This window comes from Dryobates pubescens, chromosome 18 (assembly GCF_014839835.1).
Source record: "Dryobates pubescens isolate bDryPub1 chromosome 18, bDryPub1.pri, whole genome shotgun sequence".
Classification (NCBI taxonomy): domain Eukaryota; kingdom Metazoa; phylum Chordata; class Aves; order Piciformes; family Picidae; genus Dryobates; species Dryobates pubescens.
This window is the reverse complement of record NC_071629.1, coordinates 16,773,355-16,798,599: the sequence shown is the minus strand read 5'-3', so window position 1 is coordinate 16,798,599 and position 25,245 is coordinate 16,773,355. Positions and strand designations below refer to the sequence as shown.

The following is a 25,245-nucleotide window of genomic DNA, read 5'->3' as shown; positions in this document are numbered from 1 at the left end:
TACCTCGGGGGCCTCCATGGGCTGGAGCAGGCAGGAAGGGGCAGTCCGGGCTGAGCTGCCCATCTCGGCCTCGGTGATGGTCTCCTAAAGCCCCTCCTCCCCCGTGCCCATGCCTGAGCCTGCTGCTCTTGCTGCCGGTGGGGGAGTGCTGTGGGGCTCTCCCCACAGATGGGCATGGAAGGCTGCTCCAGCCTGGAGTCCAGAGCAATGCCCTTGGCTCTGCTGCCCAACCCCTGGCTGTAGCGGGAGAGGGGAGGCTGGTACTGCCCGTGGCAGCAGCAAGGGTGGTGGGGTGGCATCTCCTCTGCGGGGGTCACACCCTTCATTATGGCTCGCAGCCGTCCCTGCGGGCGGGCTGGCAGAGCGCTGCTCTCTGTGGCTCGCAGCGGGCCCGTCCGTGTAGCTGCGACTTTAAGAAGGGCCTGGGCTGGGTGGGAGAAGCGTTTCCATCCAGCCCTTCTCCAGCAAACCTGGAGCCAGTTAGCGGCAGCCAGCAGCGGAGTTGGCGCCGCGGCCGTTTCCCTGCTGCCGCCTGCCAGCTCGCCCCATGGGTGCCCGTGGGGGCTTGGAGAGGCTGCTGGGCACGGGGCAGCCTCCGGTCCCGGCCAGGGCAGGAAGAGGAGGAGGCAGAGCTGGGTATGTAGAAGTTTTAATCCTTCTCGCCCCCGCTGGACTGCCAGCCCTGCTCTGGGGCAGGGGCTGGGAGCTGGATGGGTGCATGGCATGGGGCGAGCAGCTGTCTCCAAAGTGGGTGGGTGCTGGCTGTGGGCATCCCCAGGGTGCCCACACAGCCGGGGCTGGCTGAGCCACGAGCTCAGCTCCTCCTGTGCTGGGCGATGGGGGTGGTGGGATGGGGCTGGCTGGGCACCTCGTCGCATGCCATCTGAGCGCTTATCGATGGTGGCGGCAGGTAGAGCCCGATGGGGGCATGCAGTGCCCTCTGTTCCCTGGGCAGTGCCCATGCCCAGTTCTAGGGCTGGCTGTGTCCCTTCTCTTCCCACCGCTCAGGCTGGGACAGGAGGCAGCCCCAGGGAGCCCAGCAGGGTGGGCAGAGGTGCTGGGGGACCTGATGGCCGTGTAGGGAGTGATGCCAGTGCCACGCCTGGCACCTCATGTCTCACCTGGGGGGCTCTTTAGTGACACAGACTGGTGATGGTATCATACCACCTGTTGGCACAGGCGTTTTGGGGTGCAGTCAGCTTTCTTGAGCCGAGGGAAGGTCTTGGGCAGCTGGGGGTGCAGATTGTTGGGGTGACTGTGGACAGGATCCCCATGTCCCCTCGGGCTCAATCTCTGCATGGGCATCAGAGGCCTCACAGATTGTCCTGTGCTGGTGGCATGATGGCCATCAGAGGCCCCCATGCTGATCCCACCCTCTGTTTTCCCTCCCCTGAGGAGCTGGGGGAAAAGGCGGGGGAGGGGGTGGGGTGCAGAACAACCCTCTTGAGCCTGGGAAAGAACCTGGCTGTGGCACAGCCGTAAGCCAGCTGGACACCATGATGCTGGGCACCGTGATGCTGAGCTGTGGGACTTGGGCACACTGATGCAGCCCCTTGCAGGGCTTACTCCCCCAGTATGCCCACCCCAAAGCTGCGGGGACACGGCTGCTTGGCGGGTGCCAGGCTGCTGGTCCCTGCAGCCGTGGGCACACCCGGAGCACGGGGAGCACTGCGGGCGATACCCTATCCTGAAGAGCACGGGTCACCCCGCTGGCACTGCCGGCACACGGGGCAAGGAAATTTGCTGCTGCGCTGAAGGAATCCGAGGAATGCAGAACCCGGAGGGGACGCGAGGTGGCATGGCAGCTCCAGCCCAGCTTTGGCAGCACTAGCCCAGCCCTTCAGGGGCTGCTGGCAGCTCGGTGGGGCAGGAGGTCACTCTCGGTGGGGCATCAGAGGGGCTGCCAGACGCAGAGTTTGAGAGTCTTTCAGCTCATCTGGGACCATGCTCATGGTTGTGCCCCATCTGGCTCCCCCTCACTGGGATGTGGGACTTCCTGGTCATGACAAGAGACCCCCTGGCTGGGACGTGGGACCCCCGGGAGGGATGGGGTGCTGCTGGCTCTGAGCAGCAGCGCCTGTGTGGGGCTGACAGCCCTGGCCCCACTCCCCAGCCTTGGCCCAGCCCGGGCCGTTGTTCTCCAGTGAGCTCATCAGCCTCACTGTGCTGTGGAACGTGGTCTCTTGGCCAGAAAGTAACCAGCTGGTCCCTGCAGCGAGTGCTTGTGGTGCTCTGAAGGAGCTGCTGCCTTCTCTGCTCCTCTGGGAAGGGGGAGCTGAGCTGCCCTGCATGCTTACAACCAGTCAGAACCACCAGCATGGGCTTCTCCCCAGCTCTATGCTCACAATGGATGGCCAGGATATTTTGGGGTGCTCCTGGCCACTTGTGTGCTCCTGTTTTCCCAGGCTTCATCAGTGTGGACCCTGCTGCTCAGGGTGAGGAGCTTGGGGTGTTGAGTAGCTCACTGAGCTCCCTGAGACAAGGTGTGGAAAGAACCATGGTGTTGAATTGTGGACCCCACAACCCATAGCAGGGATGTTGGCAGAGGTGCCACTGTGCCTGGTTGAAAAGGACCTGAAGGTGTAGGTCAACAGCAGCTGAAGATGAGTTAGAGTGTGCCCAAGTGGCCAAGAAGGCCACCAGCATCCTGGCTTGGACAGGCAGTAGTGTGGCCAGCAGGATTGTCCCCCTGTACTCAGCAGTGGTGAGACTACACTTTGAATCCTGGGTTCAGTTTTGGGCCCCTCACTCCAAGGATATTGAAGGGCTGGAGATGGTCCAGAGAAGGGCAGCAGCAAAGCTGGGGAAGGGTCTGGAGAACAGGGCTGGTGAGGAGCAGCTGAGGGACCTGGGGTTGTTCGGCCTGGAGAAAAGAAAGCTGAGGGGAGACCTTCTGGGTCTCTACAGCTCCCTGAAAGGAAGCTGGAGCCAGGGGGGGTTGGTCTCTTCTGCCAAGGAACAAGTGACAGAACAAGAGGAAATGGCCTCAAGTTGCCCCAGGGGAGGTTTAGATTGGACATGAAGAACAGCTTCTTCCTCTTCGGGGTAGTCCAGGCCTGGCCCAGGCTTCCCAGGGCAGTGGTGGAGTCCCCATCCTTGGGGGCGTTTCAAAGCCGTGAGATGTGGTGCTGAGGGACGTGGTTTGGTGGTGCCCTGGCAGTGCTGGGGTAACAGCTGGACTCCTCGATCTGAAAGGTCTGTTCCAACCCACACGTTCTGTGGTTGCATGGCTCTGTGACACCGCGTGCCTCGGCTTGGCGGGGGGCGCTTTGGAGGCAGCATTGTCTCAGCGGTGCTCCCGCAGAACCCCCCGGGCTCGCCTCCATCCCTCATCTTCCCCAGAACATGTGGAGCCCCAGGGCGAGGTGGGCGCACGCCCACGCTGCCCGCAGCCCCGGCACAGCCTGTCCCCACGAGCCCAGCCGCTGCCGCAGCCCTGCCCAGCACGGGGGCACAGCACGGGGGCACGGCACGGAGCCGGGGGTGCCAGCACGGTGCCCCCGCAGCGCTGCGGCTGTCACACCCACCCACTGCCACATCAGTCACACACCCGCTCCCAGTACTGATCCAATTTGTGGCTGTTTCCATAACAACCTCCCGGCGCTTTCTGGGCCTTTCTGTGGCTGCCTGGATCTGCTCCGGCCTGGCAGGGCTGGCTCGGGCCGGGCTGCGTGCTGCTGGGCACAGCTGGCACGGGGGGCAGGGGGCTGCTCGCTTGCTGCAGCCCAGGGCACGCTGAGCACAGTTTCCCCCAACCTGGGAGTGGTTCCTTCCCCATCAGGGGGTTATGGGGCTGGGGTAGAAGGACCCCAGGGGCAGTGGTTGACCCAAGTGTGTGGCCTTCTCTTAGGGGTCCCCCTAGGGCTACTCAGCTTTATGTGGATGTGGCACTGCTCAAGATGCACAGTGCCAGGGATGGGGTCTGGAAGTGCTGGCAGTCAGAGACCCCTCCTGTTTGTCCTGCCAGACACCTCAGCACCCCCAGGCCTGGCTCCTGCGGTGTCTCATGGCTGTCACACAGGCTTCCCCATGGGATGCCAGCCCCAAGAGCTCACCCCACACCTCCTGTCTCCCAGCTGCTCCCTGCCTCCACCCATCCCCTGCCCACCCTCCTACCCCACAGGGCCCACCCAGACCCCCCCAGAACCCATTTCCAACCTCAGAATGCTGCTTAGTCTTGGTGCCCCGCAGCCCCATCACCCTGTGGGGGGTGCTCAGCCCCAGGACCCCACATCCAATCCTGCACCACTGCGGCTGCCCAGTCCTGGTGCCTCCCACCCCGTCACTCACGCCCAGACCCAGTGTCCCTCTCATGCATCTCCAACCCCAGTGCTCCCCACCCAGCCCCATCACCCTGGAACTTCCCGGTCTCAGTGGCTCCCTCCATCCACCCACCCACAGCCCCAGGACCTCCAACCCAGTCCCGGCCCCATCACCCCACGAGGGCCGCCCAGTTTCAGTACTCCCACATTCACTTTCAGCCCCAGAGCCCCCCACTCAGCCCCACTGCCCTGGGAGGCTGCCCAGTCCCAACGCTCCCCCAGCCCCCACCCCCGGTCACGGTGCCCCCCAATCCGATCCCCGTGCCCCGCCATCCATCCCCGTTCCCGGCATCCCCCCATTCATTCCCGGTTCCCCCCATCCAGTCCCAGTGCCCCCACATCCACCTCCATTCCCAGTACCCTCCATCCACCCCCGGCCCCAGGGATTGCCCAGCCCCTCGCCGCCCCCAACCCGGTTCCCTCCCCGCCGCCGCCATTGGGCTCGGGCTCGTTGGCTCCGGCGCGGCGGGCGGGCGGCTCCGAGGGGGCGGTCGGGGGCCGGTGCGGCGGGGCGGGGGCCGCCCGGTGCGGTGCGATGCGATGCGGCCCGGCTGGGCTCGGCCCGGCCCGGCCCGGCGGCTCCTCCTCCTCCCGGCTCGGCGCGGCGGGCCCGGTGGCGGGGCCGGGATGGAGCCGGCGGGGAGCGGCCCGGGGGCGGCGGCGCGGTGACCACCGGGGCCGGGCGAGCGGCGGAGGATGGGCAACGCGCAGCGGAAGGGGCCGCGCAGCCAGCGGCGGGGCAGGATGCGCTCAGCAACAGGTACCGGGCACCGGGACGGGGCGGGACGGGACCGGACCCGCTCCCGGCGCTTCCCCCGCGCCGCCCCCGCCGAGGCTCTGCCGCGGTTCCCCTCCTCCCCATCCCCCGGGCTACCCGGCCCCGTTGGGTCGCTTGGAGGACACTGGAAGAGGTCACCTCCGGCAGGGGCTTGGCGGGGACGGGCGGGAATGGGGCTGGCGATGGGGGCTGGCGCGATCCTCTGGTGCGTGGGATGGGTGCTTACCCCCACCTGGGCTGCGGGGGGACAGCCCCGACCGTGGGGAGCCACCCCTGGGCTGTGGGGGACCAGATTCTGCTATGGGGAACCAGCTCTAGCCAGTAGGGAGCCAGCCTCAAAGTGTGGGCAGGCAGCTCTGAGCACTGGGGAGCCAGCAGCAACCATGGGGAGCCAGTCCTTGGCTGTGGGAAGCCAGCTTCAACCGTGAAGAACCAGGCTCAAAGTGTGGAGAGGCAGCTCCAGCCATGGGGAGTCATCTCCAGGTAGTGGGGAGCCAGTCCCAAGGTGTGGAGATCCAGCTCCAGCCATGGGGAGCCAGCTCCAGCCATGGGGAGCCAGCTCCAGCCGTGGGGAGCCAGTCCTGGGCTGTGGGCAGCCAGCTCCAACCATGGGGAACCATCCCTGGGCAATCCTGGCACTGTCTGGCCTGCAGCAGGTCCTGCCCTGGCAGGGACCCATGTGCCTGCAGACCCCAAGCTCCCTTCTCCCACCTGTGGGGAGGGTGGTGGGCGTCTGAGGGCCCTTGTACCATGAATGGCCCAGGGCAGGCAGGGAGCCCTGCAGACCTGTGGGGCATTTGTGGGCAGCAGGACAGACAGAGGGCTCGCTCTGAGCTGGGAGTGGGCAGCCCAGGGCAGGTACCCTCTGCAAAGACCAGGTGGAACAAGCAGGACCTGTCTGGTCACTCCTTCGTCCCCTGGCTCGCCTGGGCAGTTCAGCAACCCTTTTCCAGACACCCAGGGCTCCGGCTCTGCTCCCAGACCCAGGAGCTGCCAGCCCTGGGAGAGACCTCAGGAAAAGCACTTGGAAGCTGCAAGAAAATGGGGAGTGATTGTCACAGCCCAAGTGACTGTCAGAGCTCGGCAGTGAGCGGGCAGAGGGGGTGGGAGTGCAGCCTGTCGCTGTGAATAGTGCTGCCTCCGCCACAGCGACCGCTGCGATGGGGCAGAGGAGCTTCGGGGTGCTCAGGGACTGAGGAGGACACAGGTCTTGGTGGATCCAGAAGGATGGGTTCCCTCTCTCTGGGGCTGTTCAAGGCCAGGATGGATGGGGCCTTGAGCAACCTGGTATAGTGGAAGGTGTCCCTGCCCAATGCAGGGGGGTTGGAACTAGATGGTCTTGAAGGTCCGTTTCAACCCAAATCAGTCTGTGATGTGCAGGATGCTGTGCTGGTCAGTACCCAGCACATTACCCTTGGCTCCTGTCTCGTGGGGTATGGAAGGTGGCAGTGTCTGTGCTCTGAGGCAGCCATGGGATGTTGGCCTGCTCCTGCCTGCCTTTTCCACCCCTGCAGCTGTGTCTGGTGCAGCTCAGAGAGGGACAGGAGCTCATCATTATTCTGCGTCGCCAAAGGGAGCTGCAGGTCACTTCCCTGGCACTGCTGGGAAGGACTGGTTCAGCTCTGGCTTCTGGTTCCTCTCTGTTCTGGGGCACTGGAGATCTCCAGCAGATCTTCTGCTAGTGCCTGGCCTTCCCCAGGGAGACACAATGCTGCACCTAGCAGCTAGGATTGGGCAGGAGCAGGGTCGGGCGCTAGACAGCCCAAAGCTCATCTTGGGCACGAAGCTGGGGCAAGCGTTTGGGTGCTCTGAGGCTGTTTGGCCTTGGAGCTGCTGGGACCTCAGAGGCTTGGGCATTCCTGAGCAGCCCCACGCAGGCGTTCTTGTGGAGAGGCTCCGGCAGGGCCAGGCTGGAGCTTATCTGCGAGGGGAGGGAGCTGAAACTTGATAAGCAGCAGCCCTGCGGTGGGGCTGGGAGAGGAGAGCGGGGACCTGCAGTACCAGGATCATTCTTCCCCAGGCACAGGCAGCACATGGAGGAGGGGTCTTTATGTGACATCTCTGATGGGTAAACTCCAGCCTTCCACGGGTCCTCACGGCTTGAAAGGCTGTGTGAGTCTGGGGGGAGGTGAACCTTTGCTCTGCCCACTCAGCCAGCAGTAGCTTTGGTGGTCCTCTGAGGCTCATGGGTGTTTGGAGGCCCCCCACATCCCATCCTCATGTGTCAGAATTGCTGAGCAGCCTGCTCCCGAGCCCAGGATGGGACCTTGTGAGTGTGGTGGCTTCACAGAGGGTCTTGCTGGAGAAGGCAGCATGCTCACAGGCTGCTGGAACCGATGCAATGAGTTCTCAGTGTGTGTGCCTCGTGTGTGCCTCATCTGTGCCCAATGCTCTGGTGGGGCTGGGAGGCAGCTCCTCAGTTACTGTGTCAGGGCTGTAAGCACAGGATGGGGTCCCAGAAGCAGCAAACAGGCAAGGTGTCCTTGTCCCTGTCCCTGTCCTTTGGGGCAGGTCTACTTGTCCCCCAGTCTGTGGGACCCACCTGCAAGTGCTGCCTGGGCAGATGAGCTCTGCTGGCGTCTGCCAGCTTTTCCCATCCCACCTTGTTGGTCTGTGGTGGCGCTGGGTGCCTGGCACGGGGGTGGGTGGTACCAGCCCTGGCGAGGCACGTGCTCCCAGAGCCTCTTCCCAAAGGAAGCCAGGACTCCAGGCTGTGTTCCCATCTCTGCTGCCAGCTCCCAGGAGCCTGCATCCTCTGAGAGAAGCAGCTCAGCTCTACAGAGCCCCGGGGCACTGGGAAAGTGGTCCCTGAGGAACTGCTGCTTTTGGAAGGAGCCAAAGCAAGAGCCTCTGGGGGCTTTTGCAGCTTCCAGGGCAGGGTCAGGTGAGTCCCCAAAGAGCCCCTCGGCTGCTTTTAGCCAGTAAGTGCTGGGGGGCTGAGGGAAGGGTGACTGGGTCCAGCCGGGAGCAGCGTCAGGCTCTGAGGTACTGGCTTCCAGGTGAGGACACCGCCAGCTGGGACACTCGGGGACAGCAACGCCTTGCTGGCAGAGAAAAGCCACCACCTGCTGGAGTCCTCCTGTATAACCTGGGGCGTTCAGGTGGTGCCAGTCGCTGCTCCAGCCATGGCTGAGGGACGTTTTAGTCCCATGGCAGCAGGGGGCAGCCCAGCCTGCCCTTGCCTCCAGGACCCCATTCCCTTTCGGGGCGCTGCAGGAGGGGTATCCAGTGGGAGGGACGAGCCTCCGGACCCATCACCTTTGCAGGACCCTGGGCGAATACCTGCAGGGTGGGCAGGCAGAGGTTGGGCCATGCAGATTATGTCCCCTCCAGCACGCCGGGCCGGTGGCGGGGAAGGAAGAGGGGCCGTGGCCGGACAATGGGCTGTGGCGCTGGCTCCAGCAGCCAGTTCCTGATCGCTTCCTCTTCCCGCGGGCTGGAGCTGGGAGCTCTCTGCTCTGCGCCTGGTCTGGAAGCAAACAGCGAGCTCCTGCCCCTGCGCCTGTCGCTATGGCCAAGGTGGAGTGGCTGCTGGCACCCTGGCAGCGGGGAGGTAAGGTGGGCAGTGAGTGGCATGGGCAGGGACTGGCAGCGGGCAGCAAGGGTGGTGAGGGCTGCAGGTACTGCTCGCTCTGCAGGGCAAGCCCTCGGGTTGGGGTGAGCTGTGGCCACGGGCTCTCGTCTCTGTAGGCTGTGCAAGAGCTGCAGGGTTGGTGCTGCCTGGCAGCAAAGGTCTTGTCCTGCCCGTCCCCAGCTGTGGGGCATCCCTATTCCTTCAAATCCTCGCTGCCATTCCCCATTCCCTTGGGGTGTCCTTGCGCTGCCAGGAAAGCAGAGACCCCCACCCGCGTGTCCCACTGGCCACTCCTGGGGCTGGGGCTGAGCCCTGCTGTGACAGATCCTGCCTGGCCCCATGGTGTACCCTGCTGGCAGCCCCAGCTCACTGGTGGTGGCAGGAGTGGGGACACACGGCAGCCAGCCGTGGCCCTTGCTGGGGCTGATTTCACATCTCGGGCCCCTTTGTACCGGGGCCTGGCCGCGTTCCCCTCTCAGGCCACTTCCTCGCATTGTCCCGGCTCCACAGAGTGTAAAACCAGCCGGGCACAGGGGAAATGGCCCCTTCCTGCAAGCACCCCTGCCCACAGTGAGGGGCTGCAGCCTCTGCCACGGACAGCCCATGCACCAGGGAGAGCCATGAGGCTGGCCCTGGGTGCCCGTGCCCCGCTGTGCAATCCTGGCCAGGCTGGGGACAGTGCCAGGGCAAGGTTGGTAGGCAGCTGGCCTTGGCCACCATGTCCCAGGGGTGCTCTTGGCCGTGGTGTGTGGTGATGTCGTGCCAGGGTGCTAGGGACCGGCTGGGGCTGGGGCTGGCAGGGTGCCATGCTGGGTTTCCTCAGGCTTTCGGGGAAAGGTTTTGGCTGGGAAGCACATGGGAGTGAGGGCTGTGACCTGAGGGGCAAGCTGAGCTGATGGGGAGAAGGGCTCTAAGGGTCCCATCCTGCCAGCTGTGGCTGATGCCTGCAGGGACCCAGCTCTGGCCAGGTGCCAGGATGGCAGAAGCAGGGTAATGGGAGCACCAGGGCCAAGCCCCATGCTCATGCCCCATCTCCAGGGCAGTGTCTCTAAGACCCTCGTCAGGGAGCAGCCTGAGTTCCTCGTGGCTTGGCCAGGCCCCACGGTGAGCGTGGCTGCAGGCAGTTCCCGTCCCTGTGGCACAGGTGGATGCTGTGCCAGGCTCCTCCTGTGCCAGGCTTGCCGGCCAAGTCCTCCCCACGGCACACGCAGCAGCTCTGCCTGCCAGAGCTGCTGACAGGGTCCCAGCTTGTGTTGCCAGAGCCAAATGTCCCTGGCTCCCCCGGCCTGTCTGCGAGGGGTCTCGGCTGTCACCCTCCGTGGGCAGCACACGTGTGCCCTCTGCCCCTACCCTGCGCGGGGCACGAGGCAGAGGTGACAGCTCGCTTGGCATCGGGGTGGAGGAAGGAATTTTGTCTGGTTTATGGATCTGTCACAGGGACAGGCAGGCAGACTTCCCAGCACACAGTTAACTCTGAGCCGGGCTGAAGGGCAGTGATGCTATCAACTGTGCAGCTGCTGGTGGCTTTGACAGGAGCCTATCACATAACCCAGGGGTTCTGCTCCAGGGCTGAGAGACCCTCACAGCTGCCAAACCCACCCCTGCCAGCAGCTTCTGCAGTGCCCTTATCTCCTGTCAGTACAAAAGTCAGCTGACTGGGTGTGAAATGAAGAGTAAGGAGAGCTGGGAGCCTCCAGCAGGCTCAGTGTTAGCAGGGAGGCTCTTCTGCAGTGCCCTGTGGGCCTGCTGGGCACCTGCATGGGAGCACACAGACTTGCTGTGCAGAGCAGCATTGGGGTTCTGGTGTGGGCACCCCCTGAAAAGCCTCAGACTCTTCCAGGCTCAGGTGCCAGCAGGTCAAATGGCTGAAGGCAGTGGTGGTGCCTTGCTGAGGACTTGGAGATGGAGATATGCCCACAAGGCATGTCACAGGGGATGGTGCCCTGGGAGGGTCCAGATTCTGCCAGGGCACAGCGTGTCTGTCCCAATGAGACTTCACCTTGGGCACACTTCAGCCTGCACACAAGTACATGCATCACGACAGGCAGCTCTGCCCGCTGAGCAAGGCTCCCCATGGCACTGGGGGAGGGGAGGATGAGGGGGTGCTTGGTGGGGTGTCACGCTGGGACATCCTTCAGACCCTGGTGGGCATTCGGCACCATGCCAAGTCCCGGTGGGCAGCCAGACCGGTCATGCCTGAGCTCAGCAGGAGCAAGCTTGGGACAGGAGGCGCGTTCCTTGGCCATGCCAGCTCCTGCTGGGTGCTCTTCTCTCTTCCTCTCCACGCCTCGCAGAGCAGCGTGCGCCTTGGCTCCGTCCCACCGGGGCCGGCACTGAGCCGCAGTGGCGGTGCCGGCAGCGGGCCGGGCGCCGCTCGCATCCGTCTGCGCACGGTACCGGGAGCGCGGCGCGCTGGCGGCGGTGGGGTCGCAGTCGTGATCCATCTCGGGCTCCAAGCCCTCCGGTGTGCCGGGGCCGGCAGCTGGGCTGCCGCTGTGTCGGTTGCCATGGCTGCTCTGCTGCCGTTGCATCGCTCCGGTGGCACCTCTGCAGCGGCGGCGGCGAGGGCCCGGTTGGCACAGTCTGCGTCTCCAGCGCTCGCCTGAGCTCGGGGTGAGCTTGAGAGAAGAAAGTTTGGCGGGGAGCTGGAGCTCAAGGCGTCGTTCCGCCGAGCCGCGGCCTGAGCTGGCAGGAGCTGCAATGGCTCTGTCCAACCTCTCCCTGTGGATCCGGGATGCCTGGGCTGGAGGTAACAAGGGGTGCCGGCGCGGAGCGGGATCGCTTGGGATGCCCGTGGAGGGCAGCTGGAGATCCTGCAGGGATGCTCTTCCACCAGGAGAGTGGGAAGCTCAGCTCCCCCGGGAGCAAACCTGGCCCTACTCCTCACCCCACGGCATCCCGAGGCTGCCCACTCGCTTGCAGGCAGTGAGACCCCAAAGACTTGTCACCAGGGCAGCGGCACCCGCTGTGCTGAGGGTGCTGGCACCCACCCCTGTCTGGGTACCCTGCTGCTGTGACCCTGTCCAGGGCAAGGAGCAGAGCTCATTGTGCCAGCCTGCACCTCTGAGGGGGTACAGAGTCCCCGGGAGACACAGGCAAGAGAGCAGCCTCCAGCAGCCCTGGCCTGTTGTTGGTACCTATGCCCATGCTTGCAGGCAGAATTGGGGCTGCTGCCAGTTCCCCTGTGTGTGGGGTAAGCCTCCTGCAGCTGTGCTTCAGTTTTCTCCCCTCAGCAAGGCTGTGTTTGGGGGTGTGTGGGATGCAGCCAGCCCTCCAGCCCTGCCATTCCCCATCACCCTCCACCTCCCTCAGGCATATGCCACTGGGCAGGGGCCCCTCATGGGCACACTGTATTTTGAGCCTGTCCCTGATAAGTGTGGCAGGAGGGTCAGGGCTAAGGGCAGCAGGCTCTGCTCCGCTCACCCCGCTCCTCCAGCTGCTGTACCCTCCTGCTGCAGCCTGCTGGGGCATCCTAAGTCCCATGGGTATGGGTGGCAGCTGTGGCTTGCATGGACATCCCAAACCTGCCCTTATGCCACTCCAGCTGGGGCTGCTTCCCAGCACAGCCTGTGCCTGGGCAGCTGGCAGCAGCTCTGCCCTCTCACCCCTGTCGCGGGCTAGGCTCCGTCTCCTTGCACCATGTTGAGAGCTGCTGCATGATGCCAGGCCCCCAGCAGCTGACAGGGGTGTGCCAAACCCTCTCAGCAGCTGCATAGCCAAACCCTTGGTAGCATCCTGCCACTTGTGTGCATGGTGCAACCCCAAGAGGCACCAGTTTGGGGTGCCTGGGCTGCCAAAGGGGTGCTTGGTGGTTCCACCCTTTCCCAGCCCATCTGCTGCTCACCTCCTGCTTCTGCTGGGATGATGAAACCAACCCCACCAGCACCTCAGCAATGCCCACACCAGTGCTGGCATCACTCAGGATGGTACCAGCTTGCAGGCTTGTAAGGCAGAGACCCATTTCCTTATGTGCCCAGCCATGCCACACTCTTCTCTTTGCCAGCAGCTTAGGCAAGGCAGGCTGCTGGGCTCCCCTCACCCGCTGCCGGGGCAGCTTCCGCCGCGCCCCAGGGAGGCTCCACTTTCGGTGCTGCGGTTTGCCCACGTGGTTGGAGCCCACAGGGTGGATGCCTGAGGGTGCCCCAGCAGCTGAGGCACGGAGGTGAGCTGTGCTTGGGGAGGTGGGGGGGGGGCTTTGCTTTAGGAGGCCCCAAATCCTGGGGGGCACAGTGAGGGGTCTGTAGGGGGTGGCTGCCAGGGAATGTGCGGGCAGAAAGCAAGGAGCATGGGCACCATGAGGTTGAAGGCTGGGTCTGTGCCAGCTGGGCAGAGGGTTGCAGTGAGCTGGGGTGCAGGGTGTGCTTGGGAGTGGAGGGGGCCGCAGTGGGCCACCCACCTCACCAGCTAAGGGGCTGGGGGCTGAAGAAATGAATGTTACCCCTGGGCCCCCTGGGCCCCTAACTCTTGTAGGTCAAGATACATACCCTGTTCCCAGGGGGCAACCGGGCACATGGGGTGAGTCAGAGGCCAGGGCATGTGGCTCCTTCTGCCAGGACCCCCCAGTCATTGCCCGCTGGGAGGCGGCGGGAGGAAAAGCCACATGCCCGAGTGGGCGAAGGGGCTGCGTTCACCCACCGCAGGCGGAGCTCCGTCGCCAGGCTGCCTGGCAGTGCCTGCGGGCAGGGGCTCGGCAGCCCGGCGAAGCCTCAGCGTGGTTCACACACACGCCCGCCCCGACACCTCTGGGTTGGTATGGAAACCAGGCAAATTAGTGAAGGGAGAAAGGCAAAGGCAGAAAGCAGGCTGGCGTTGAGGCACGTCGCCATGGCAACCCACATTAGAAAAGTAACTAGGCTGGGGACCTGGCACCGCGCGCTGGGTGCTGGGCGGTGTGTGGGCTCCGGGGGAAGGCGGGCGGCGAGGCGCCCATGGGCAGCCTGGCACCAGCGGGCAGCAGGGGTGACGCTTGAGCTGCGGTGCCAGGTTAGCTGGGGCACAGACGACCAAACATCGCTGGCAGAGGCCGACGTGTCTTGTGCCAGGGAGCCCAGCTCTGTTTTGGGGCTGTTACTCCTCACCCAGGCGAGGGGGTGGCAGTGGCTCCCCTGGCTAGGGTCTGGCACCAAGCAGGGTGCCATGGCAAAGGCGGCTGCCTTTTGGCAGCTGGTGTGTTCTCCGGGGATGGGCACTTTGCAGGTGGCACAGGGGAGGTGTTTGTCACACTGGTAACAAGCACCAGGGATGGTCCCATCCATGCCCACAGCCTGCCCACACCCCAGTGCCATCTGGAAGCCTCCTGCTCCTCACTCTTCCCTGTGGAACGTGGGCCCAGCTGGGGCTGTGCCTGGCACTGGTGCTGGCTGATGGGTGGGAAAGACCCACTGCCAGATAGGGCATAGGGATGTCACACCCTGGTCCCCAGGGGTGACGCCCACCCCAGTGGGTACCACAGGGCATTGTACAGTGCCCAGTGCTGGCAGCAGCCATCTCTCTGCCCACAGTGGGGCAGCTGGAAGGCAGATTAGCTCCAGCTCCCCAGGGATGAACCCTGGGCCACCCTTGAGCCCCTGTCTGAAGCTCCCAAACCCACTTTGTGCCCTCACCCCCAGGTTGGGACTCAGTGGGCAGTGTGTGTGGGCAGGGGCACTGCCTGGGCACTGGCACAGCCACGCTGGGTGGCAAACCACATGTGCTGGGGACAGCTTTGGAATGTGGCGCTGGGGGCTCCCATGGCTGCTGCAGCAAAGAGAGACCCAAACCTTCTCCCAAGGACGTTTCCACCCATCTGAGACTTTCAAAGGGTCTGGGCAAGTGCCTGGCCTGACTCTACTGTGGTTTTCTTCCCAGGAGAGCTTTTTCGAGGTGTTCATGGCCAGGGTAGGGTGAGTTAACCCCCCTGAGCAGGGTGAAACCAGCGTGGAGCAAGGCCTCACATCCCTTTCTCTCCTTCCTTTTTGGTTGCAACTTCTGCTCCCGCGCACCAGGAGGTTTCTTCACCAGTGTGTGAGGGCGTTTCCTGCAGGCAGTCACCCAGGGCAACAGGGCTGCCTGGCTTCCTTCCTTCCCCAATTTCACCCCCTGCCTCCCCGTCCTGTCCTCGCAGTGCCTGGAGCAGCAGTGACAGTCTCAGGGCTGGGTGGCTCTGCTGGAGTGGGACAGCGACACATCCCCACCCCTGTGTTCCTGGGGAGACCTCAGTATGAGCTGGTGTTGTCCTCATGGAATCACACAACGTTTAGGTTGGAGGAGACCTTTAAGCTCATCAAGTCCAACCACGAACCCAGCACTGCCAGGGCACCACCAAACCGTGGCCCTTAGCATCACATCTCCAGGGATTTGAAACCCCTTTATGGATGGGGACTCCACCACTGCCCTGGGCAGCCTGGGCCAGGCCTGGACAACCCTTATGGGGAAGAAATTATTCCTCATGCCCAACCTAAACTTTTCCTGGGGCAACTTGAGGCTGTTTCCTCTTGTCCTGTCTCTTATTTCTTGGGAGAAGAGCCCAACCTCTACCAGCACCTCAATGTCCTTCATGGAGTAGGGCCGCAAAACTGAACCCCACAGTCAAGCAATACCCAAAAGCATGATTCCAGCTCTGGCCACAACATCCTCTCACTCTTCTCTCTCCACTTGCAGCCACCTCTAACCTGGACCTGGAGAGCAAGAAGCCCACCCATGCCAAGCTGTCATGGCAGCAGCCAGTGAATGTCTTCCTCACCGCCGGGCGCCCGCCGGGCATGGAGCAACTGCACCAAGAGGCTCAGCACAACCTCCAGAGCTTGCTGCAAGGTAACAGGGCAAGGAGGGGCTGGATGAGGGTGGCAGGCGTAGGTGCTGCCCTGGGTACATGATCACCATGGTAACAGCAAAGTTGTGTCCCATGTGCATGTGGCCAAGCTGCTTCTCAGACCTCTCCAAGCTCTAGAAGTCCCTGGAGGTTCCAAGCCTCCAGCAGCCCCTCTCAGCTCTGCTCCCACATCCCTGCTGCAAGTGGCAGAGCAACAGGGGCCAAGCCTGGTTGCCAGCACCACAGTGGCACAGTTCTGCCCACAAGATGCCATGGGGCCATGGCTGCAGCTCTGTCCAACCCACTTGGCCTTGCTGTGGATGTGGTTTCCTTCCAGGCTGTGGCCCAGGCTGTCACATAGCCACAGCTGGGGCACAGTGCAGGCATCATGAGCTCGGTCCCACCCCTGCCTTGGGACCTCATTAAATCAGACCCAGCCCCCACAGCTTCTGCCATGGCCACAGCACCAATGAGCTCAACAATCACAGGACAGGGAGACACCGAATTCCCTCCTGGCTGTCCCTGCAGGACCCAAAGTGTCCCCAGGAATATGGGAGCAGGAGGTGTTGCTGAGTTCTCAATGCTGCCTCAACCCACACCCCACACCCCCCAGCCCTGGCATTCCTTCCTTGGGGTTTCCTTTCCCACCTGTGTGGAGGAGCAGGGATGGTGAACCAGCCTGGGGACAGCAGCCTATGCCATTGTGTTCCTACCGCCCAGGAGCAGAGCTGCTGCCCCTGGGCGCGGCTGGAGCGGGGTGCCAGCTCTGTTTCCCTTGCAGAGGAGTATGAGGAACAGTACACGGAGAGCAGAGTCACCGGGCAGACCTTCCGTGCCTCCGGTCACCCGTCCCCAGACACCCCCCCGGAGCCATCGCCCCGACCCCCTCCTGCCAAGCGCCTCGAGTTTGTGCTTATGGTGAGTGCTGGGGGGGCAGGGCAGGGTGGCACAGACCTGGCATTGCCTAGGGGAGAGGGGCTGGCATGGCTGGCTAGGCAGCAGCGCCAGGAGAGGGAGTTTGTGTCCCAGCCTTGTCCCCACGGTGGGTGACAAACCTTTTCCCCTGCAGCCCCCGAGCCGGCGAGACACCGAAGAGGAGACCACAGGCACGACCGCGCTGGGGCCAGGCTCACCAGACACCCCCCTCAGCCTTCCCACCAGCCCGGACAAGCAGCCAGCCTGGCCCAGAGCCTTCCCCCTGCCCACAGTGGAAGAGAAGCAGTGGCACCAGTCCTGCTCCATCCAAACCAACATCGTCCCCATCAATGTCTCGGGTAGGGTGGCACCCCTGGGTACCAGGGGCAGCCCCGGCACTGGGGAGGATGCAGGGAGTGGGTGAGGAGGTGCCCCAGCAGCAGGGTGGGGGTAGGGGGCCTGGGACAGTGTATTTGTGTCCCCACAGGCCAGATGGGTGAGGGGGCAGAGCAGGGGACAGCTGGGCCATGCTGGCACCTATCTCCATCTCCTGCCATCCTCAGCTTTGTGTGTCTGACCCACCAGCCATGCTGCCATCCAGGCTCTTGTTTTGGTTGTGCTTCTGTTGTCACCTTGTCTCTCTCTGTGCTCCATGGCCAGCCTGTCCCACCTGTCCATCTGTCCATCCATCCACCTGCCCTCTCAGGGCTGCAGCTCCCAGGTCATGCCCAGCCCTTGCAGACATGAGTGCCATGCTCTACCACCAGATTGGAGTCCAGTGCCAGTGGCACCTTATGAAGGCCAAAGATGTCCTCCTGCCCTTTCCCTCCACAATGGAGAGATGTGTCAGGCCCACACTGGTCCTTCTTGCTGCCCTCATGATCCTATTGTCCATGTCCCCAGTGTGGCTCAGGACCTCTGGCCCCATTAATGCCCCAGTTGTGACAGGACAAGGGGTGATGGTATGGACCAAAAGAGGGAGATTCAGACTGGAGAGAAGGAAGAAATATTTGACACTGGGGGTGGTGAGAGCCTGGCCCAGGTTGCCCAGAGCGGTGGGAGATGCCTGGCACCATTGCAGGTCAGGTTGTTTGGGGCTCTGAGCAACCTGCTCTAGTTGGAGATGTCCCTGCTGTCTGTAAGGGGGTTGGACTGGATGAGCTTCAAAGGTCTCTTCAACCCAAACCATTCCATGATTCTGTGGTTAACAACAAAGCCCAGAGGCATGTGCCTGAGCACAGAGCTGGGGTGGTCTCCACAGCTTTTCCTCCATCCCACCTCCATCCCCAGCACCTCCATTTCCATGGCCCCATTTCCCCAGGGCTCACACCATACGGCTCACCTCCCTGCTGCCATCAGCCACCATCCCAGGCTAGGGGGCACCCCAGGGATGTGCGGTGATGGAGGGCACCAAGCACCCACCCAGGCAGCCCCTGGCACTGCCTGTCTGTTTTGGCTACAGGGCAGCACTTTGCCAGGCTAGCGAGTGGCCGTCACTCCCTCTTTAACACTGAGAGCGCCATCAACCCCAAGGCCACCCTGCGCCGCAGACGGACCGTGATCGGCTTCCCCAACCTGGCCCTGCGAGACCCAGGTGACAGCAAGAGCCACGCAGCCACTTCCCTGCCCTGGCAGGGCTGCCACCCACCAGAGCTCCTCTGAACGTGGGCAGAGCCACCCCAGTGGCTGGCAGCCAGCCCAGGCACAGATGAGCTCCTTTCTGGGGAGGTCAAAGCCAGCGTGGACAGGGACAGTCCCTGCACCCTGAGGTGGGGCCTGGCACACTGATGGGGTGTGAAGGCCACCAGTATTTCTCCCAGTGACACTAATCACCCAATCTCAGCTCTGCCACCTCTTGCCCTGAGCCCACCCTGCCTGGCTGTGGACAGACCCCATCTTTGCTGGGGCTGATGAGCTGGCCCATGCTAGCATGCCAAGAGCTGGGGGTGCCTGTAGCTTTCCTGGCATGGCCACAGACTGGTGCTGGACCCCGTGGGGGCAGAAACCATTCCCTGTGGAAGGTCACCATGGGGACAGTACTCCCATGGATAGAGACTCCTGCCATGGCTGCTAAGTTGCCCATGGCACATCCCAGCCACAGATGCCAGACTGGAGGGCTAACAGGGACTGTCCTGACTTGGGTTGTGGCCCTGTAAACAGGAGGAGTAGGAGAGCATCTGGTAAGGGGGTGCCAACCTGTCCCCTCCAGTCTACCTGGCACATTTCATGCCTGGGCAGTGGAGCAGGCCCAGAGATGGGCCACAGGGTTGGGACCTGTACTGGCTCTATGGCACATGGGACAGGACCATGCCACAGACCCTCCAGCAGAGGAGGAAGCAGGGTGGTGCTCACCAGGCTTTTTCTCTCCTCACAGGCAGTGCCAACGGCCCCACAGTCACCTCACACACGCCCATCTCTGAGTCCCTCTCCTGCAGCTTCATGCCCGAGACCACAAGCGGGGTGAAAGCTCCCCAGGAGGTCAGCCCCCGCCCGCCCCTCTCTGCCCCGCTGAGGAAGACTTTCAGCGACCTCGGTGCCCACTGCTGCCAGCCACCCACCACCATGGACAGTGCGGCCACCCCCTGCGCTGGCACCTGCAACGGGCCGCAGGGCACCCCCTTCCCCCCACCATGGAGCGCTCTGGGCTACGTGAGCCCCCCCAGCCCTGCCACCAGCGAGGGCAAAGGGCCCATCTGCACCTCCCCAGCTGGCTCCAGTCCATCGCCCGGCCCGGGCTCCCCTACCACCACCTCCTTCTACATCTCTATGGAGGAGCGTGGGGGCAGCAATGGGCCCAGCTCCTTCTCAGGCACAGTGCCTGAGTCCCCCTCCAGCTCCGGGGGTGGCCAGAGGTGCGAGGGCCATGAAGCCAAGGGGAGCTTCTCGCCAGGAAGCCCGGAGGAGCCGGAGCCGCCGGAGCCGGCGCGGCTGGGGGTGGAGCGGGCAGGCTGCCGGTTCCGCGAGCGCTCCCTCTCGGTGCCCACCGACTCGGGGTCCCTCTGCTCCGTGGACATCGCCTACACTGAAACCCGGCGGGGCAGTGCCAACTACGCCCTGGGCTACCCCAGCGCCAGCTCCGAGGGCAGCACCAGCACCGACAACATCTCGCTGGGGCTGGAGCCGGAGGGGCAGCGCCGGCGGCGCTCCAAGAGCATCTCCCTCAAGAAGGCAAAGAAGAAGCCCTCGCCGCCCACTCGCAGCGTCTCCCTCATCAAAGAAGGGCCGGATGCCCCCACGGGGCCCAGCTTGGTGCTGCCCAAGGATCAGCGCCCCAAGAGCCTGTGCATCTCGCCGGAGCTGCAGGGCCACCGCCTGGTGCACTCTGACCCGCAGGGCAGCGTGGACAGGGAGCCCGAGGGCACGGCTGCCCCACACCAGTGGCACCTGGCAGACTGGAAGGCCACTGATCCCTACCGGTCCCTCTCCAGCTCGAGCACAGCCACAGGGACCACAGCCATCGAGTGCGCCAAGGCTCGAGGCAGCTCTGAGTCCCTCACATCCCCCTCCACCTCCAGGACCACAACGCCCTCCCAGCTCTCCACCGAGGCAGACCTCAAGACCTCATCCCCCGGCAGGCCCACAGGGCTGATGTCCCCCTCCAGCGGCTACTCCAGCCAGTCAGAGACCCCCACCCCTACCGTCCCCACCTCTGCCATCCTTGGGCACTCACCACACCAGGTGCGGGTGAGGCCGCTGGTGCCTGAGAGGAAGTCCTCGCTGCCACCCACGTCCCCCATGGAGAGGAGCCCCAAGTCCAGGCTGTCCTTCGACCTGCCACTCACACCCCCGGCCCACCTCGACCTCTCAGGGCTGAAGATCTCCTTGAAGGGGAAGACCAAGGTGAGCCGGCACCACTCTGACTCCACCTTTGGCACCAAGCTGGGCCAGAAGCCCAGCTCCATCACGCCCATCATGCCAGTGGTCACCCAGTCCGACCTGCGCTCCGTCCGCCTGCGCTCCATCAGCCGCTCGGAGACGGAGGACACCACCGATGGCCCAGAGCACGCCGAGGAGCCACCGCCAGCTCCCTGCCCAGGGCCAGAGAGGAAAGTGAAGCCACCCGTGGCCGAGAAGCCACCGCTGGCCAAGCGGCCCCCGAGCATCCTGCCCAAGCCCACGGTGCTGAGGGAGGAGGGTCCCCTGTCCCCCACGTCCCCACCAGGTGCCATAACCAAGGAGAAGGGGCTGCCACACGAAGGCTTTGTGGTGCTGCGGAAAGGGGAGCTGAGGAGAGGTCTGGGGGAGCCCCGGGCCCCGCTGGGATACCGTCGGCTCTCTCAGGGCAGCCTGGAGGATGAGCTGCAGATGGAGCGGAGCTGCGCCAGCAGGGGGGAGCGGAGGAAGGCCAAGGTGCCACCACCCGTGCCCAAAAAGCCCAGCGTGCTCTACCTGCCTCTTGCCCTGGCCCCAGCGCAGCTGGGAGCCGGCCTGGGGGATCAGCCACCCACTCCCAGCCCTATCATCACGCTGGATGCCGACCCCAGCTGCTGCAACCCCGACGCCGAGGAGCCTTCGTCCCCCGAGGCCCTGGGCACAGCACAAGCTGCTGACCCCACCTCAGAGCAAGGTGAGAGTCTCCCCAGTCCTGCAGTGGGCTTTACCCCGGGGCTGTTGAGTTGCTGTAGTGTCCAGAGAAGGGCAACCAAGCTGGTGAAGGGTCTAGAGAACGGGGCTGGTGAGGAGCAGCTGAAGGGACTGGGGTCGTTTAGTCGGGAGAAAAGGAGACTGAGGGGAGACCTTATTGCTCTCTACAGCTCCCTGAAGGGAGATTGGAGTGAGGTGGGGGTCAGTCTCTTCTCCTTAGTATCAAGGTGATAGGACAAGAGGAAATGGCCTGAAATTGCACCAGGGCAGGTTCAGGTTAGAGATTAGGAAATGTTTCTTTGCTGCAAGAGTGGTCAGGCACTGGAACAGGCTGCCCAGGGAGGTGGTGGAGTCACCATCTGGAAGGTGTTCAAGAAATGCATGGCCACGGCACCTGGGGGCACAGTTTAATGGCGGTGTTGGGTTGACAGTTAGCTTCAATGATCTTTTCCAACCAAAACAATTCTATGATTCTATGACTGGGGTCCCCCCTGTGCCCACCACAGATGCTCTCTCCTCCCTGCCAGCAGGCAGCTCCACAGAGGCTGGCACAGAGGAGAAGAGCTTCGCCAGTGCCAAGACAGCTGACTCCATCGTGGAGGAGGAGGATGATGTGTTTGTGACGTCCCGCACCACTGAAGACCTCTTCACCGTGATCCACAGGTAGGGCTGGGTTGTGACAGGGGTCACAGGGTTGGGCACAGTGTCCTCCCTGCCACCACACCTTGAACATGCTACACTGGGGCCAGTGCTCACATCTGGCAACAACCTGGCCGTGGCTTCCTCAAGCACTTTGGGGTTCAGCACCCTGGGGTCTGCAGCCAGGATGGGCCACCACCAGCTTGCAGGGGTTGGGCTACAGCTCCTTCAGCTGTGGGGCAAGTTGGACCTTGCTGCCAGGAAAGTCTTTGCCAGTAGCTAGGCCCGTGCTTGGATTGTCTTGCTCTTGGCACAGCAGGCACAGCCCCAGCTGGGCTGGCACCATGCCCCTTGCTGTAGGATCTTGCCCCATCCAGGCTCCTGCTGCTCTCACCACACATCTCTTCGGTGCCCAGGTCAAAGAGGAAGGTCTTGGGGAGGAAGGAGCCTGCTGACACCTTTAGCAGCCGACCCAACTCCCACTCGCCTGTGAAGACTTCGGGGTCCCCGACCAGCGAGTCCCCGGCCACAGCGGGCAGCACCGGGAAGTCTTCCAGCAGGAACGAAGACTTCAAAGCCCTGCTCCAGAAGAAGGGCAGCAAAGCCAGCCCCGGGACCCGGCCGTCTGCCGCCGAACTGCTCAAGACCACAAACCCCCTGGCTCGGAGGGTGATCACCGAGTTCGCTCCCGAGCTGGACAGTGCCAACAGCCCCAAAAGCCAGCCCTGACCTCACACGGTCCCTGCCAGCCGTGAAGGGCTGGAGAAGGCTGCAGAGGGAGCGCTGCTGCGGAAGGGGTGTCCTGGCTGGGTCCCCGTGTCCTGCTGGGCCTCTTCTTCTGCTTTTGTTTCTTCCTTGGAGACGTCAGCAGAGAGGCAGCGTTCGGAGCCCGAGGCCTCGTGTCTGCAGTAGGAGTTGGGCCCTTCCTGGGATGGGAGGAGCGGTCCTGTGGCTGGGATCACCCCCAGCTGAGCCGGCTCCCAGGACCGATGGTGCCTGCTGGGGAAGCAGAGCAGGGGGGGCGGCAGCTCCCGGCCGGCTCAGCACCCACAGCTGCGCTCGCTTGAACCTGTCTGGTCCCTCGGCATGTGGTGCTGTAAACGGCTTTCCTGACGCGCAGTGGTGATGCTCTTCTCTTCCCTCTCCTCTGACCTTGTACCTTGAGTTGCCCAGGCAGAGCCCCCGGGATTGAGCTTGGCTGGATGCACTTTGGAAAGGCCTTAAGGGGTCAGCTGGCACTGAGGTTGCATTTGGAAGAGCCACACGAGTGGTGCCCCCTCATCGTCCTGAGCGCCCTCCCCGCTGCGTGGGGAGCAGGCACCCCAGCATCCACACCCAGGGCCGTGGCCTCAAGCCAAAACCCAGCCCCTTGAAAGCCCCCAAAATGCTGCATTTCAGAGCTCCTCAGCTCTTGCTCCAAAAGCATACCCCAGGGTCACCTCCACTGTCAGCCCCAGGGAGCCTCGTCCTGCCAGCTGCACCACGCACGGGGGTCCACCAGACCCCTGCTCTCTGCAGCCCCCAGGCTGTTGACTGTGAGTGACGTGGGGTGTGGGACGAGGGCTGTGCTCAGGGCAGCACTTCCCTAGCTCTGCACAACTGCCCTGCAACAGCGTCTATCAACATCTGCCACATCACCTGCTGGAGGTCCTGAGTTACTGCCAAGCTGCTGGCCAAACCCAGTCAGATGTCACCTGAGCCACCTCCTGGTGACTCCCAGGGTCCCTCCAGGGTTGCCCACCACCTGCTTGTGCCTGCTGTCTGAGGTGGAGGAGGATGAGTGACAGCACAATCCGGAAAGCTGCACCACACTGCTGCCAGAGTGCTGTTGGCAGTGCCACCATCCCCTGGCACAGACAAGGTTCCTGTTACCCTGAGCATCTCATAGGCTGAGACATACTGCCAGGGTGCATCCCATGGTGTGTGCCTGCCCATGAGGCTGCCTGGGTGGGTGCCACAAGGAGGTGGCATGTGCCACAGTTGCACTGGGGATGCAGTGCTAGCACAACTGCCTTCCCCAGCCCTGCTACAGTGGGGGTTTGCATGTCCCCACCTGCCTGCCTTTTTTGGGGGCACAACAGTGGAATTTGTCCCCTTCACCTCTGGCTGCTTCTTCCTGGCTTGGCATGTTGGTGACAAGAGGCCACGATGAGGGGCAGTGAGGCAGGGGCAGCTGCCAGGACCATCACAGAGCTGGGACAGGACTGGGAGGAAGTAGTAGTCCCAGCCTGTAGCCAGAGAGAATGAGCCAGCCCACAGCTGAGGAAGAAATGCAGTGTTTAGGACAAGTTCCACGTCACTTCTGTGAGCTCCAGCACGCTCCAGCCCTGCTGTGCATGGGGCAGAGAGATGTGGCTGGGTCTGGGCATCACAGCAGCCTCTCCAAGGGGCCAGAGCTGGGCTGGGTGCTCCCTGCACCCCCGGGAGCTCTGCCCGGGGAGCACAGCTCTCTGTGAACGCACCCCACACACACCCACCCCCATCCTCACACCCATGGGGGACTTGCCCCTAAAGGAGGCTCCATGGCTGGTTCCCTCTTTCCTCCTTCCCATTACTTGCACATTGCTCCCTTCCCTCTCCCAGGGCTGCAGATTTAAGCCTGTAATTAAGATCCAGGTTGAGAAACTCAGGAAAAAAAACAAACCACACAGAAGCCCTAAGGAATTTCCATGCTTTACCCCCATCCCCTGGCATTCCTGCTGCACCAGGGCCTGACTGCTGGGTGCTGGTGGGGCAGGACAGGGCCTGGGAACAAGCTCTGGGGACAGGTACATTTTGCACATGACTGCTCAGGAAACTGGTGGTGGCTGAAGAAGTGGGCACCAGTGGGCAACTGGGGACAAGCACGGGGTGGGGACACCGGATGGGCAGTCTCTGGGGGTTCGGGTGGATCCTGGCTGCCCTGGCGGGGTTGAGATGAGGGACTGGGACCCTGGCCGGAGGAATGCGCTTTTTCCGGGCCGAGAGCTCGCCCCCGGCCCTTTGCTTTCCCCTCCCTCCTGCCGTGGATGCAGAACCGCTCCCGCGGCTGTGGGGCAGCAGCTCTCGGTCCCTGGGCAGCGCCCGGCCGGTGCCAGCCCTGGCCCTGCGGAGCTGCTGAGTGTTGTACTTGCTGATCTCGCCGGCTTGGTAAAAACTGCTCCCTGCTGACGCTGTCTCCGCATCCTGCTTCTTGCGGCTTCCCTGGGGGGCGAGGATGGGGATGGGGGGGAAGAGCACACCCTGACAACCCCCGGGTGGCTCGAGGGGACCCACAGCCGCATTGACTGGGGCCTCATGGCGCCGGCTACCTGCTCGTGTGTCCCCCAGTGGCTCTGGGTGAGCGCACCGACACTGCAGGGTGTAGGGGGCAGGCCAGGGTGGGTGCTGGGGACGGCATGGTGGCATCGGGCGGGGCGGCTGTGGTTGCATTTGTGGCAGGGGGCGGGTGGGATGGGTGCTGGGGGCAGCCCAGGGCGCCAAGAACAGGCCATGGTGGGCGCTGGGGATAGCCGTGTGTGCCGGCTGGGCGCTCGACACAGCCGGGGCAGATCTCTGTGACAGGCTGCGCCGACAGCCGAGCCCTTAGCCGCGGAAGATCGCAGCTAGTACCGAACCCGGGGAGGTGGCCGCAGGAGCAGCCGGTGTCTGCTCCGGGCCGCGG

At 63.6% G+C, this 25,245-nt stretch overlaps 1 protein-coding gene across 6 annotated transcripts; it reads left to right on the top strand.

Moving 5' to 3' along the window:
* Positions 1–4,970: 4,970 nt before the first annotated feature.
* On the top strand, positions 4,971–23,371 carry NHSL2 (NHS like 2). 6 transcript variants are annotated; one of them, XM_054169458.1, is made up of 8 exons: positions 4,971–5,082; positions 15,314–15,466; positions 16,246–16,382; positions 16,534–16,738; positions 17,842–17,973; positions 18,754–20,946; positions 21,494–21,626; positions 22,019–23,371. In XM_054169458.1, exons 1-8 carry the CDS (start codon positions 5,019–5,021, stop codon positions 22,329–22,331), a joined length of 3,330 nt encoding a protein of 1,109 aa, XP_054025433.1. In that variant the 5' UTR covers positions 4,971–5,018; the 3' UTR covers positions 22,332–23,371. The 6 variants fall into 6 exon arrangements, with proteins under 6 accessions (XP_054025433.1, XP_054025431.1, XP_054025428.1 ...); XM_054169456.1 differs by having other exon boundaries at positions 21,491–21,626; XM_054169453.1 differs by having other exon boundaries at positions 21,470–21,626.
* The last annotated feature ends 1,874 nt before the right edge of the window (positions 23,372–25,245 follow it).

Excerpts from the sequence above, each read along its gene's own strand:
- NHSL2 (XM_054169453.1), top strand. The coding sequence starts at position 5,019 with ATGGGCAACGCGCAGCGGAAGGGGCCGCGCAGCCAGCGGCGGGGCAGG. Across the intron at positions 16,739-17,841 it reads CGTCCCCATCAATGTCTCGG|GGCAGCACTTTGCCAGGCTA; the intron begins GTAGGGTGGCAC and ends TTTTGGCTACAG. Across the intron at positions 20,947-21,469 it reads TGACCCCACCTCAGAGCAAG|ATGCTCTCTCCTCCCTGCCA; the intron begins GTGAGAGTCTCC and ends TGCCCACCACAG.